Consider the following 14,002-nt stretch of genomic DNA (forward strand, 5'->3'; position numbering starts at 1 on the left):
CGCGCTCGGCCAGACCAACCGTGGCCTCCGAGCGCAGTGCACCTACACCATACCTAGCCGCCCCGCGGAGAAAGGAACTGCAACTTACGACATCCGCGAACCGACATCAACATGAAGATATTACCTCTGTAAGTCAATTTATTTATTTTCTTTATTTCCCAATCCAAAAGCTGTGCGATTGCCGCTGCGAATCAATCCGTCCCCCCGATCCTTTAGGAAATCGTTTTCAACCTACCGGCCGGCTGCCCTAAATCTTTGGAATTTAACTTCGCAAGGCGATATTTCAGAATAATTTAAGTTATTATATTTAACTGTGTTGGGTGGATACGGCCGGTTACAAAACGATTGTGTCCGCAACAGTATTTAAATTGTCGAGTAATATTTTATTAGTGGAACGTGAAATAGCGCAATAGTTTTAGAATTAGTTTTGAAAAGTGTAGCTCCTTTCTAATGGCATTCGTTATTTGGTGTCGCAGTGGAGGGTGCGGGAACGAGCTGCGTGCAACCAGTCGGAGCCGCCCACTGTGCGCCCGCGACACTCGCGAGAGTAGCGATTTAGACGATATCATTGCTTATTTCACGTTTCATAATTCTTGACTTATAAACCTCATTATGGAGACTGAGGCTTGACCTGGTGTAACAAAACCAATTAATTTTCAATTTAATTGAGCGAGACTAGAACCGGTTGGTTGTATGATTCGGTCCCATGTTGCAAGTTAGGCCCGCGACCTACGATTAGGCAACAATATAATTATGTTGGATGAATGATAGATCACTCTCGTGCAAATCGGGCATGCCCGTACCCTACTTATTACTTAAATCATGTTTAATGTTAATTACAGCAGTTTTGTGGCCAAAAATGTCTTAAAAATGTAAAAATCGTCATATCTGTTTCGCCACGTGCTGCCACAGAGTCTTGAACCACCCTCATCCATTTCATTAGTCCACCAGTCACTAGAAGTTTCTTAATTTTTTATCATTATTTAGGTGACTTTTAATACTTTTGCAGCCAGATTTGTGTTGACAATGGATAAATTAAAATGTCTTTTTCACCACGTGCAAGTTACAATTGAACTACCTACTCGTAAACTGTTAAGATATCTGCCTAATTTATCTAATCCATCCGTCCATTATTTTTATATTTTATGTCATTATTTCAGTAGTTTTGATAAATTTTTCAATTTTGTATCAAGGAAATGTCCCGAAAATTAGTAATTCATAACCAGTTTGCCGCGTGATAGCACAGAGTCTTGAAATACCCTCAAACTTAAAAAATGTGTTTAATATTCTAATCCATAGCAAGATTTTCTAGTTTGAAGTCCTTATTTCAGTGTTTTTGATACATTTTTCAATTTCGTAGCAAGGAAATGTCTCGAAAATGGAGAAATAATATTGATATCCATTTAGAGATGTGGCACAAAGTTTTGAACTACCCTCAAACTGTTAAAATGTCTAATATTCTTCTATCTATCAGTCTATAGTAAAGTTTCCTAGTTTTCTAACATTACTTGGATGTTTTTAGATAAATTTTGGAAATGTAAACATCATTGTCCCGGAAATGAAGAAATTATGATATCCATTTTGCTACCTGCTAGCATAAAGATTTGTTTGAACTACCCTTAAACTGTAATTAATTTCTTGTAGGTACTGTCGTTATGATTAGATGCTTAGCAACGAGGTCTTATAAGAGTTTGAATATGAATTTTGAAAATATTTGTAGAGTTATAATTTTGAATATCCTGCAATGTACAGGATCTTTCTGGTGTGACCTATGAGCCACCATCATACAACTCCTTATTTATTTTAACTGAAAAAGGGTCAAACGAGGTATCCATTTTTTGTCCTGATTTAAAAAAAAATACGTTATTATTTTTACTGCATTTAATTGATGTATGTAATCTCCAAATACGTATTTCTTTTTCAGCTTGATCCCATTTCACATGTTAGCTTTACAAATATATCAAATATCGACCCTAGCAACGTGTATCCACCTATTCTGCTTTGCAAACACCTTGATCAACAAATTCCTTACGATATTTATCGACTGATTTGATTGATTAACGTTAACACCTGAGAAAATTTGGAAATTATTCGTGGCATAATATGAATACAATCAGCCAACTTTTAATTGCATATGAATATAGTAAATTATTAATATATAAATTGCATCAGACGCAGAAGAAATGAAGACTACTTACTTGAACAAATAATTGAAATAATGGACTTAATAACATATTAAAATTATGCAATATTAAATAGAATCGTAACAATAAAACTGCAAACAACTCAATACTGATGTTATTTTTGATATAATGATTTATTATTATTTACCCTGTTAGGTATGTAACCGCCAAAATTAATACGCACATGTTTTGCGTGATACCCACATTTTACATATTTTACCAACGTTTGCGTTAGATTGTTGAACTCGTTTACTTTGTACATTATTCAAATACAACCATTTAAATTCTTCTCTCGCCTCGTAGCAGTCATTCTATGTAGGGAATAAATTCACAGAACATGAAACTTGTGTTCTTGTGCAGTACTCTGCCAGTTCAACCGTAACTGAGGTAGTTTCAAATTTACAAATAACTATCTCTCACGCTAATTTTTGCCCTCGGTAATTAGAACAACCTCGTATCACCGATTTCCCGTTTTTCAGGTAATTGGTCTGTATTGCAAAGCCGGAAGATAGGTTGCCTAGAGCCGAAAATACGTGTCTTAACGTAGTTTAGTGCTTCGATATTTTGCAAACCGGTAAACGAGTCTGGTTGATAATGAATGCAATCACTTCCACTAGTTGGCCTCAATTAGTTGAGATTATACATGTATTAAAATTCCCCTTACAAAATTTATAATTTACAACTGTTTGTTGGAGCGTTGGGGCAAACGTTAGTCGGGTTGCATAACGATTATTCGCCGAGAGCTTCTTTGAAATGCAGCCGTGACACGGCGCGGCGCCCCTTAATCACAAGTGTGCAGGCTCGCCTGCGCGCTGCACATTTAACAAAGGCGTGACTGCACGAGGATGCGCTCAAACATACCACCACTTACCCAACGTTGGCATTACAGCTAACTTACAGACATTTGGTAATAAAACATCGTTGCTCAACCAGACGATTGACATTTAGTTACCTATAAGACGCAGGGACTCGCGAGCTTTGCAGTTTCACAGTTTCTTTCGCACCCACATCGCATCTTGCACAATTCAAAATTAATAATCGCATTCTTGCAAAGTATTACAAATGGAACATACCTACTCACTTTTTAGCTATGTAAGCTCAATAGTTACCCAACTATCGCATTGTGCGTTCAAAGAATAGTGGGAAGATTGATGTGCAAAACCTCATCGCGGATGCTTAGAGTTATCACGACGGAATCGGCGCTCTCGTAACCAGGCCTCACCTCCGACATTGTTATGATTTAGAAAGGAGATGCTGTGGGAACCGTTTCACAACCTCCTTGGGAACAAAAAATGTTCTAGTCCAGAGATCCTAAAAGGAAAATGGCACCTTGGTGTGTGGCTGCCGCATTGCGTGGCGAGGTCACCCCACTTTTTACCACTTCTGGTTTCTGCCCGACTGACCTTGACGCGATTTGAGGTTACAATTACGCATTCTGATCACCCACGCATGCGACATAGTAAATGTCACAAATATAGAAAGTGCACTTTTTCCAACGTGACTCGAAATCGCGATTTATGATTTCTCCTTTAATGAATGCACCGCCGTGCCCGGTCAGATCTGTCTATTCCATCTTTCTAACTTGTTGAAATTCAACCAAGGTTTCACGCAACTTAACAACAATAAAATACGTTCTAACGGCACAGGTCGGCTCGTACAGATAATTTTATATTGTATTGTAAATTGGCATACGTGATCGTGCATAAATTGTCGGCTGGAAACCAAGTGCCGTCACTCGGATGGTTCAGATTATATAAAATAGAGAAAGCCAAGGGAGTATGAAATAGTGTGATCGGAAGCGGATGCGGAACTGGTTCACGTCCACCTGACCTGACCCTGCTGGGGCGAGTTATTCAACAATCACGAGCAGAGTGACATACAGGCTGACCTTATGCGCGGCAGAGCCGCAGCAGCGCCCGAAGCCCGGCGACATTCACCCAGCCTCGGCATGCCACGCCATGCTCGCTGGTTCACATTTACCATTGAATCCGCGAGCCAACGGCCGATATCCGCTTACCCATCAAATAAATCCGCATCGTCTGCCCCTTGAACTTATGTACAACGCGACCTTTTTATGTAATCTAACATGATAGAATGTCGTTTTCTGTTTCATAATATCATGTAGCGACTCGTTAACTGCTCATCTTATGTAATAAAGCTGCTTTATAAGACGAATATCTGAATGACATCAATTTGGCACACATGCGCAATCTTTGAGCGTATGAATGAAGTAAGAAGGTATTTTCCGTTTTAATGGTTCTAAAATGCAAGGACACGACAATCATTCGACCGGTAATTTAGACATTAATTATTCTCGTGTTGTAATAAGTAACTTTAGTTTCCAATATTGTATCTTGGTGCGAGGTTTCCCTGTGCCAGGTATTATTAATTTATTACAGCCAATGTGCTATGTAGGCACAGATGCCGACACTAAATGAATATACTACCTGATTCCAATAGACCCTGACATTTTGCAGTCAAGTTAAATAGTTAGTATGCAGACAACTAGATTCAAGAGCCATGCATTTCATTATTGTTAGACTAAATTAACTTTATCATTTGACCTATCGAAGCTGTACAAAAAATCTATATGAATTTCTTAAATTTTAATTTATTAACGTGACATTTTATTTTATTATGATGTTATTAGTAGAAAATATTGTCGATGTTCTTCTGGTGATCACCACCTGGTATCACGTGGACTCAGTACAATGATATTCGAGTGAAAATTTCGCTCAATGTTAAACCTTGTGAAATTATAATGAAACTAAAAAATTACTGATTGTTTTGAATCTCTAGGAATTCAGACTTACTTAAGTACTACGTAGTTCGAGGAATATAATGAGGTAACGTAAATGCGCCTATTACCGCCAGTTTAAGCTGACTTCGGATAAACTTTAGAAAATTAGATATAAGACGTGGTGATAGAAAAGACACTTTAATTTATTTATAACAATGATGAAGTAATCTTTGAATTCAAGTAGTAACAATGAGTATTCAATCACACAATAATTAATAAATAGCAATTTAATCTGAATAAGCAGTTGTTTCTATTACCGACCTATAGACGAGGTGTGTTTCTATTAACGTTTTTTCTGTTTCTATTACCGACCGCTAAGAATATTGCTCTTCAATTGGGTATATTCCAAGAGGCACGGGTTCGATTCCCGCTCACAGGCTCGGGAACCACTTGATTTTTTCAAGTTAAATTTGTTTTGCTTTTAGTTTTAGTTAAATTTGTTTTTTTTTTTCAAGTTATTTTTTTTTATTGTTAAAAGAGAAAAGGCACGCTTCTCGAAAATAAATAAATAATCAAGCAGAAATAGTAGAATAATAAATTCCTCAATTATACTTGATTACGCGATACCAGGTCTTCTAGTGAGTAGTGGGGGTCATTATTTAAACTATGTATATTTGAGTTTTAATAAAAAATAATTTGCATTTAATATTTTATTTTTAATTTGACTTTCGTTTTTGACTGATGTTTTTGATTTTAATTGTGTGTAATTGTGTATTTTAATTTAAACTATGGACAATTGGACAATGTCTATATAATTATTTTAATTTTTTTTTATTAATCCAAAAGATCTTAAAAAGTTACATAGTAGTTGTGATAACGCATGATTGGTTAGGTGTCATGTCATAAATGTTAGTTATATACAAAATACAGGCTTATAAGTCTTCGCAGGTGGCGTTATAATTATGAGGCGGTAATAGAATTAAGTATGAATATTACTTTATTCTATTACCGACCGTAAAAAAAAACAGTAACCAGCTAAAATATCTACTTTAACGAAGACGTGATCAGTGAAGTATCATTTCTATTAGGTTTTATTTTATATCAAATAAGTACTAATTAGAATTTAACAGGTTTTTATAAAATCTATTGTCATACATTATTAGAGATATTCTTTAATGTTCATTGCAGTTTTATGCCAAACCTATGACAATTAATGTATGGCGTTAATTGATTTAATTATGTGAAATATTCTTATGAATCGATCAAGACAACAAAGTGGAGGTTAAATGCGTAATTAAAGATATAAATACTAAAATAAGAAACTTAATCAAAATTCTAACAACGCCATGGGTCGGTATTAGAAACCAAATTATGAAAAGTGTTTCTATTACCGCCCTTATTTAAAATTGTATTTAAGCCACATAAATACAGCGAGAGGGCTATATTGAGGGTTTATTAAGGAAACTAAAGTACGAATTAATATTGTTATGCAAAAACATGTTGGTATACTCATTTTAAATGTGTTAAAATCGCTAATTAATAACAAGGTGCACCTTAAGTAGCTGGGAGCGCGTCAGTATGAAAAGTGCGTCCGTTGCGGGCGCGTCCCATTTAATGTGAAATAACTCCGTTTACTGGTTATTTACGAACACAAACTTTAATCGTTTTGATAGTCAATAAACATATCTAGATATTTTTTAAGTAACGTGTTTTCTGGAACCTGTTATTATGTCTTTTATGAAAGAAAGAAAAATAGGGCGGTAATAGGATACAAATTTTGGGGGGTCGTTAATAGGCGCACTTACGTTAGTGATCTAAGGAGGCTTTTATTCCTGTATAATAATACATTTTCTGAGAATACGTGACAAAATGTCTTTCTTATCTCGACTATCAAACTTGAATCCGTGAGCGAATGCAAAAAGTTACAACAAATAAAGTTTATGTAAACTTTGTGGTTATTTAAAATATCAGATGCGCAATTGTTTTTTTAGTTGGTTGATGTCATATCACGAAATAGAGGACGAATCCTAGGAGTTTATTTTTATAATGTTTTATAATATTACGAGTATATCCTGGTAGGAAAATGAACTTGGTTTATTCGTGAGGTCGTGCGTTCAACTGCCGAACCAGTGCAGCATGTTTTGAGTAGTTTATTTAAAATAGAAACAGCGTTCACTCTGTGTGAACAGTGTAATAAAATTAACAGTGAAATAGAGACCCTCTTCCATCTTAAAAGTCTACTAACAAGAAGATTTAAACGGATTCAGTAATCCACGGTCTTATGATTCTACACAACAATTTAATGGCTTTATTAATCTAGATTGTGGGGCAAATCCTCCATTTCTCTCTGGTTTTGCGAGTATCAATCTCCTGCAGCACTCCTTACATACTACAGACTTTTTATCAGCTTAGGTATATGTAGTTTGGTCGGCTTCCAATTTGTACGACTAGCACCAAATCTGTGTAAATAATGTGCGTAGCCTTTTTTTGCGTCAGGAAAATGTAATGCATACCCACCGGTCCGGGGGTTCCGGTGGGTTATGTTGGGCTCTCCCTGCCAGAAGGGCAGGGCCTACCCACTAAAAACCTGTCGGGTCCCTCGGGTGGCGCTTAGTGGGGTAGCACGTAAGGCGCCGTTAAGTCGTTCACGTGTGTACCCCCACGCTTTGGCCGCAGCCTCACTCAATCTGTCGCCCTCAGAAGACAACTCTCTCCGAAGCGCGCGGGGACGTGATCAATAGCCTAAGCGCTAACCCAACTATCGGCCAATTATAGTCAATCTTAGAGGTTTAATGACCTTACGATGATGATAATCTAGATTTTCTTATTCCAGTATCATGCTGCTGGCGTGTGTGGCGTGGCAGGTATCGGCGCGCGCGCAAGATGAAGTTGAGCCAAGAGCGTCGCCTTCCCGCGGCCTGCTGAAGCGAGGGCTGGCAAAAAAGCCCTCGACGACGACCACTCCCGCTCCTCAGGTAAAAACCTTTTTTTATCCACAATGAGGAAGCTTTTGGCCTGTATCCACCTGATGAAAAGTGATGATCAGACCGAAGGTAGAAGTTCACCCGGAATCCTCAATCACAGAGGAACTGGCTATCTTAGGGTTCTTTCAAACAACTACCACTCCCGCTCTTCAGGTAAAAAACCTTTTTTATCCACAATGAGGAAGCTTTTGGCCTGTATGTCACCTGATGAAAAGTGATGATCAGACCGAAGGTAGAAAAGTTCACCCGAAATCCTCAATCACAGAGGATATACCTAATAATATCTCAGTTTCTTCTCTTCCTACTGCCGAAACACAACAATGTTGTTAGCATTGATGTTGTGTTGGATGGGATAGTGGTTAGCCAGACGGACTAAGAACAGGTTTTTTTTAGAGAAATGGGCACTTAGATCTTTCTGGGTAAAAAAAAACTTGTTTACAAACGGGCAAGGCTTCTTCTTCTCGCCTTTGGACATTAATTCTTCTATGACTTTGCCAGAATCTGAATATTTTGAGTGTTGAGTGAAATAGGATTTACTTTCAGGGTGCAAGGTGTCGAGTCCTTAGACCCTTTTTAGATCTTTGTTGTAATATTACATCTACGAGCTTTTAGTTTTAATTTCGAAAATAACTTTACTGAAAAGCTTAATTAGTTAATTCACCTCGTGCATATGGTAAGTAAAATCACGATCGTAGAGACTGTGTAAATTCATAACTTTTAATACTAACCGGTATTCTTTGATATTTAATTATTGTGATAAGGATCTGCTGTATCCTATTCAAAGCCGAAGAAATCATCATGCCAATTAATGCTTGCTTTATTGGATTCATTTTAACAGTTTTATTTGCTCTATATTAAATTAAAACGTTTAAAATACTTAAAATAATCGACCCAGTTGTGCTATTACATAAATAAATAACTAGGTAAACATTAATTAATTTGCGATTGATGTATTGTCGATCGTGGATTGACAGACAAACGACCTAACGTGCAGTTCAATAAACACATTTCCGCAATTTCATACTGGTAGCTCAATAAATGTGTTAATTAAGTATATTTTAAATTGCAATGTGGCAGCTGCTCCAATTGAGTTGCTAAAAAGATTGCAATTATTGTACTTTAAAGTACCTATGGTAAATAAAGGTATTTAGTTGACAAAAGAAGAAAATTATGTGTTATGTCTTATATCATCGGAAACACAAAAGTCTAAGTTAGGCTCTAATAGGGTTGACTAATTTTGTTGTCCCGAAACAATAGCTTCGGTTAAGCGTTATTATGTTACCCGTGCAACGGTAACCGGCCCGTTGCGGTTTCACAATGAGGCATTAGGCACGACGCTCACGTGATATCTTATTGCTATCGGATGGAAAAAAGCCTAAAAGCCTTTTTCACCATTTTGAATTCTACTTATTAGATAACTTGCTTTCCGCCCGCGGCTTTGCCAGCGTGGAATTTTGTCTGTCACAGAAAAACTTTATCGCGCGCGTCCCTTTAAAACTATCCTATGTCCTTTCCCGGGACTCAAACTATCTCTATGTACCAAATTTCATCAAAATCGGTTCTGTGGTTTAGGCGTAAAAGCAAGGCAGACAGACAGACAGAGTTACTTTCGCTTTTATAATATTAGTATAGATTTGGTTGATCGAAATGACCCTGAAACTGCTCTGATTCTGGTTACAAAGTTCAGTGCGTTTACGAAAATATGCGGATGTAGGTAAAGCAGAATAAAAATAAACTCACTCACGACAAGAGTAATAATTAGTATTATATCATAAATTAATGCAGTTATTTGTAAAAATCGTGTCTGTAGTTTTGTATCTTTTGCCGCGAAGTGTGGTTTGCATAGTCGAACAAAAACGAAAAAATGTTAATGAGAAAAATTTTCATTCCGAATTAAGTTGAATGTCTTAGTTTGAGCTCTAAACAGGCCATTGGCCAGCACTTGATTTTTCCTTGTAGGTACTTAGTGGATAACCTGATCACATTCATAGCTCTTACTTTGAATGACGTCAATGAAGAATCCTGATAGCAACAAATAAAGCTGCATACTTATAAGGTGTCTCCAAGATTGACGACAACTTAACGATAAATGCCACTATCACGGCAAAACGTGAATGCTTTAACGACGTCAACCGCCCATAATAATGTGCATTAACATACATGGCATATCAAAACATTGGTGGCAGATTTCGCAAAGGGGACGACACGATTAATCCGGTTCAAGGTGAGCAGGACGATCGCCCGAGGATGGGGTCACCTTCTCTGCCGACCTTTAAGTGACCTTCATTTCCTCACAGTCATTTCTACCTGTGTCATGGTGCAAAGCTTAAAAAAAGATTATTTTTTTAATTAATACGGAAAACCAGAATGCATTTGTCAGAATCGTGACTCGAAGTGCGGCGAACAAGTTTTTTGTATTTGCACAGGTCAACACATTTAGCTGTTAGTTTAATTTATTTGCGAATGCAATGAGTCGTGACTTTTATAAGTACCTACATTATGGGTTTGTGTATTTGGGTGTTCTTGCATTATAATGACTGAAATCGGTGCTTTGGAGAATGCTTATTAAAATATTTGTTTCCTTTTTGCTATAGGAAGAGGAATACGAAGATGAAGGTGACTATCCTGCCGAGGGAGAACAGGAGCCATCCACAGAGGCGCCGCCCTCTTCCACGGAGGGCAAGAAACTTGTAGGCGGAGGCGTCAGGCCTTTCCGCAGCAACACTGACCTCCTCGAGACTTTGAAGAGAAGGAGAGCACAGGCTGCTGAAGGTAACAGAATAACATTTGTAGGTCATGAGATCTAACTTAAATTCTTATGCGTTTTATCGTTTCTAAACATCTTTTGTGATGACAATCTTTGAGTTAAAAGAATGCAAATGATATTAAGTAATATTTTAATAGCTTCGCAAAACTTTTAACACTATTTTACTGAAAGTTTCTGTTTCTGAGAACTCTAGATTTTGCAACATGTTTGTGACGGGTAAACGAAAAACCGAGGTCATGCGCAGTTTTAACATGCCTACTATCACATTTTTGATTATTAAGAATCTTAGACTCTACCTACCTTTGACCACTAAGTAAGCATGATGGATTCTGTACCACAATGGAACTGCCTATCATACCTTCAACTGCCGAAACATAGCGAAGTAAACGTTATTGTTATGGCGACAGACTACTTGGCATTTTGCTCATAATTATTTCATTGTTCTGCCAGCTAAGCACTCCAGCCACGCTCCCATTGCCGCCGCCTCGCAGTCGGAGGATGCCCCAACAGAAGCGCCTCCCAAGGGTAACTTCAGTGAGTACCTACCTTTATACATTTTATTACATTATCGCAAACTTAAATGTACCTAATCTATACTAATATTATAAATGCGAATGTAACTCTGTCTGTCTGTCTTGCTTTCACGCATAAACCACTGAACCGATTTTGATGAAATTTAGCATAGAGATAGTTTGAGTCCCAGGAAAGGACATAGGATAGTTTTTACCCCGGTTTTTAAAACGGGGACGCGCCCAATAAACTTTTTCTGTGACAGACAAAATATCACGCGGGCGCAACCACGGGCAGAAAGCTAGTCTTTTAAAGGAACAGAAACTTTAAAGTAATTTTTCAGTGCGTTGAATCAAAAATTTTAATATCAAAAAGACGTGATACAAATGAGTAGGTGTGTAAAAGTAAGGAAAATGGAATCATTGAATGCAGTTCTCCAACTATGTAGGTATCTAAACACTTCCAAATATAGCAGAATAATGTCGTCCCTCCATGATTCACAGCCTCAGCACTTCGGTATGCGATGTGTGTCGTAGAATTCAAGATAAATTATATTTCCAAGCAGATTTTTACGGTCACGGCTAAGGCTTTGTGTCTGGTTTAAATGGAGAAAGCGTTAAAGTATGATCCACAGTCGTCATAATAATGCGCTTTTCCAGTTTGGTCCTTTATTCGCCTTTCGAATTCAACCAGAAATGCAAAGGACTTTTTATCAAGTTTTTTGGCATGACTTCATTTTAAAATCTTGTAAGTGTATTTCAAGCAGTTTGAACTTTGAACTGCTAAAAAAAGTACGTAGCTCGTGACTTCAAGCCACCCAGTTCAATCCTCCTGTCAAAATACTGACTTATCTTAATTATGTAGTCTTTAGCCCTACTTGTACTTACCTGCAGCAAATTAACATTTATTTATTTATCCTTGTTGCACATAATAAATAACATTCAATTTACTTGTTTTAGGTAAGAAGAGGTTCAACAACGCCCCACCTGCGCGTGAGGCAACGTACGACGACGCACCTGCTCCCTCCAAGCCCAGCAGGGGGCGTTTCGGCAGACGTAAGTATTTATTCTGTTCTGTTTCTATTTAGGCTTTTCTTAGACTCAATTTTTATATTCTCAGGCTAAATACTTAAGCAATGAGGATGATGAATTTCAATTTAGGAGTTATGTATCAAAACTAACTTCAGACTAGCTTCAAATCGTAAGCAGACAAAACCCGCATGTGGGATTGGCGCGTTCAATGAACACTGTTCATCTACAGACTTATAGTTATTCTTTTTGTTCTATGAATCATATAATTGAAAGTTGGTTTCACTTGTAGAACTATTTTTCGAAAAAATCGCTGATAGATAAAAATCTACGGACCAAACGGACTTGGACTGACATACAACTTTTTGTTCCAGCGGCCGCACGGTCTATCCCTGAACCCGAGAACGAGGAGCAGAATGACGCTGCTCCTCCCACCAGGACTGGCAGGGGATTCTCTCGAAGGGGGGGCTACTAAGTCCTAAAAATACTCATGTAATCTAATTCCTAAAATCCTATTCCCTAATATTCAACATGGAGAAGCGAGACTAATGACACCTTCATGGCATTCTCTTCATTGCATTTGGACAAGTAGTTATTGAAAAACTGATATTCTTCATGTAATACTGACAAATGACGAACATAAAAGGAAATTAGCTTTTTTATACTTTTTTATTCTCAAATTATTTTTTCACTACATTCTTAGTTTTTCAATTTTTCACTCTCCGATAGAATGACTCCAGAGGTGATGTAAATAATAGTGCTGATCATAGTCTGCGCCGATGGAAATGGGATATCTTGCGAATGCTTAAGGACGACTAAGATTGGCCCCGAATTGTCTTGTCCTTAGTGATATCAATAGGTTTATTGCTAACTCAGTCAGTGCCTGAGTTAGGGGAAAGGCCCAGGGACTGACTGAGATAAGTGCTAGAACTATACCTAAGTCGTATCACATTCGACCCGGAAAGGGATCGTAACCGTTTCAACTCGAAGCGGTCAGTAAATTCTTTGTATGAAACTCCATACTGCAACGCACACTTATCGTAACGTAAACGCCTCGCCTCGCGGTTGACAGCGCCTTGTTGATCACATTCAGAGTTGATAAATCTGCTATGACCTTAAAATCACTGAGACAGTTCAATCTACTAAGTAGATTAAGATCATCTCATTCGCAAAAAACAATCCTTTTGGAACGGACTGTGGTTACCTCTCTGACAATATTATAAACGCTTAATAATTCCATGTTTTCTATCTTTATGTTTCTTTAATTTGTGTATTCAATTTAATTTATTTTAAACTCTGCCTATTATTACTATATGACAAAGCCGAATTATGGCTGAAAGATCACTATGTTTTACATTGTCTCTGGCGACCACAGAGAATACCTCTAGGGATTATTAGTCAGTCGCAGAAGTATTTTGTTACACATGCGAAATGGATCTCAATCGTTCGTATAATTGTCTCTCTCACTCGTTCATACGTGTTTTCAACACCAAAGATGAGACAAACAAAATAAACATTTCGCTGTGAAAGAAAGTGTTCAAGCCTCCGTGATCCTCCCGTATAATAAGTAAACTGCCATGTATTTTAGTCTGGCTGAGGTTTAAAATGAATTATTACATGTTAATAAGTACCTACTTTCTATTTTTCTATTGTAAATTATACTTTATAAGATATTTTTAAATACATAATTTTAAATTGTCGTACAGATGGCTTTTATTATTTCCTTTGGATTCCTAATTTTATTCTTGCTTTAAATTAAATTACACTTGCACAGTTAGGTAAGCTAAACA

General features: G+C 37.3%; 1 protein-coding gene across 1 annotated transcript; it reads left to right on the top strand.

The window, feature by feature from the left end:
- Positions 1-13,871, top strand: LOC114366519 (predicted GPI-anchored protein 58). The gene is made up of 6 exons (XM_028323412.1): positions 1-128; positions 7,757-7,898; positions 10,502-10,679; positions 11,125-11,208; positions 12,144-12,239; positions 12,587-13,871. The coding sequence occupies exons 1-6, from the start codon at positions 112-114 to the stop codon at positions 12,685-12,687; spliced, it is 618 nt and encodes a 205-aa protein (XP_028179213.1). The 5' UTR covers positions 1-111; the 3' UTR covers positions 12,688-13,871.
- Positions 13,872-14,002: the final 131 nt, after the last annotated feature.

The sequence above is a fragment of the Ostrinia furnacalis genome, unplaced genomic scaffold, assembly GCF_004193835.3.
Source record: "Ostrinia furnacalis isolate ACB-3 unplaced genomic scaffold, ASM419383v2 OfSCF0069, whole genome shotgun sequence".
NCBI lineage: Eukaryota > Metazoa > Arthropoda > Insecta > Lepidoptera > Crambidae > Ostrinia > Ostrinia furnacalis.